Here is a 1004-nt window from a genome sequence, read left to right as displayed (position 1 = left end):
TGGGGTGGCAGTGGGAGCCTCCGAGGGGTGAGAGGGCTCAGGGGTCAGTGATTAAACGATGGTGGGCGGGGCCTCTGCTGGGAGGCCAGGTGACCGGGCGGTGAGGGATTCCTGAGGGATGCTGTTCTGCCTCTGAAACTGCTGGAGAGGCACCGGGAGGGCGGGGTCAGTGGAGAGGGCGAGGGGCCCTCTGACACTCACCGCTTTTCCCCACAGACTGCATATGGCCTTTCCTCTATGCGAGCTGTGGGCTGGGGGGCCTCCTGGCTGTGGTTGTGGCTGTTCTGTCCGCCTGTCTGTGTCGGCTCCATCGGAGAGGTGAGCCTGCCCTGACCCCCTCATCGCCCGCAGCAATGCCCCACCCGCACCCTTCCTACTGCTCTCCCAGGGCAACCGCAGCCCGACACACCCTGGGAGGAAGGGGAGAAGCTGGGGGAGAGGGAGGGGAGACTGTCCAGGTGGAGAGGCCAGGCTTTGGCTGTGGAAACCACAGGAGAGTCAGCGCGAGGAGCCATCACTGGGCGGGTGGCGGTCAGGGGGCCGGGGCACCAGAGCTGGTCGCGCTGAGCTGCTTCCTTTCTTCCAGTGAGGAAGCTGGAGAGGAGCTGGGTGAGTCCGGGGCCAGGGACGGGGGTGAGGGGCAGCAGGAGGGGCTGAGACAGAGATGGGGGCGCGAGAGAAGAGAGAGCAAGCAGGGGTGTGAGTCGGTGAGAAAATAAGAGGCAAAAGGAGAGAAATGAGAGAATGAGTAGAAAAGAGGAAAGAAATGGTACAGATATAGGAAGAGGAAATAAGACAGAAAAGAGAAAGAGAGAGAGGCCCAAATGAGAGAGACAAAGAGTGAAAGAGAAAGTCAGAGAGAAGGAAGGAGACACTGGGAAAAGGAAACAGACACCAAGACAGAGTAAGAGGGGGAGAGAGTGAGACACACGTGAGGAAGGGCAATGAGGGGAAGGACCCGAGCTGAGGAGGGAGGGGTAGGGAGAGCAGGGAGGGAAAGGAGG

The 1004-nt window shown here is 60.7% G+C and overlaps 1 protein-coding gene across 2 annotated transcripts in view; it reads left to right on the top strand.

The window, feature by feature from the left end:
* LST1 (leukocyte specific transcript 1) overlaps positions 1–1004 on the top strand; it is a 4644-nt gene that overhangs the window by 3222 nt on the left and 418 nt on the right. For both annotated transcript variants that reach the window (XM_014534490.1, XM_005859882.2), the window contains exons 2-3: positions 217–318; positions 587–609. In XM_014534490.1, the coding sequence (XP_014389976.1) occupies positions 217–318; positions 587–609 (125 nt within the window). The remainder of the gene's footprint in view (positions 1–216; positions 319–586; positions 610–1004) is intronic.

This window comes from Myotis brandtii, unplaced genomic scaffold (genome assembly GCF_000412655.1).
Source record: "Myotis brandtii unplaced genomic scaffold, ASM41265v1 scaffold130, whole genome shotgun sequence".
Classification (NCBI taxonomy): Eukaryota; Metazoa; Chordata; class Mammalia; order Chiroptera; family Vespertilionidae; genus Myotis; species Myotis brandtii.
Note: the sequence above shows the minus strand (reverse complement) of the source record. Positions and strands in the feature narration are given on the sequence as shown.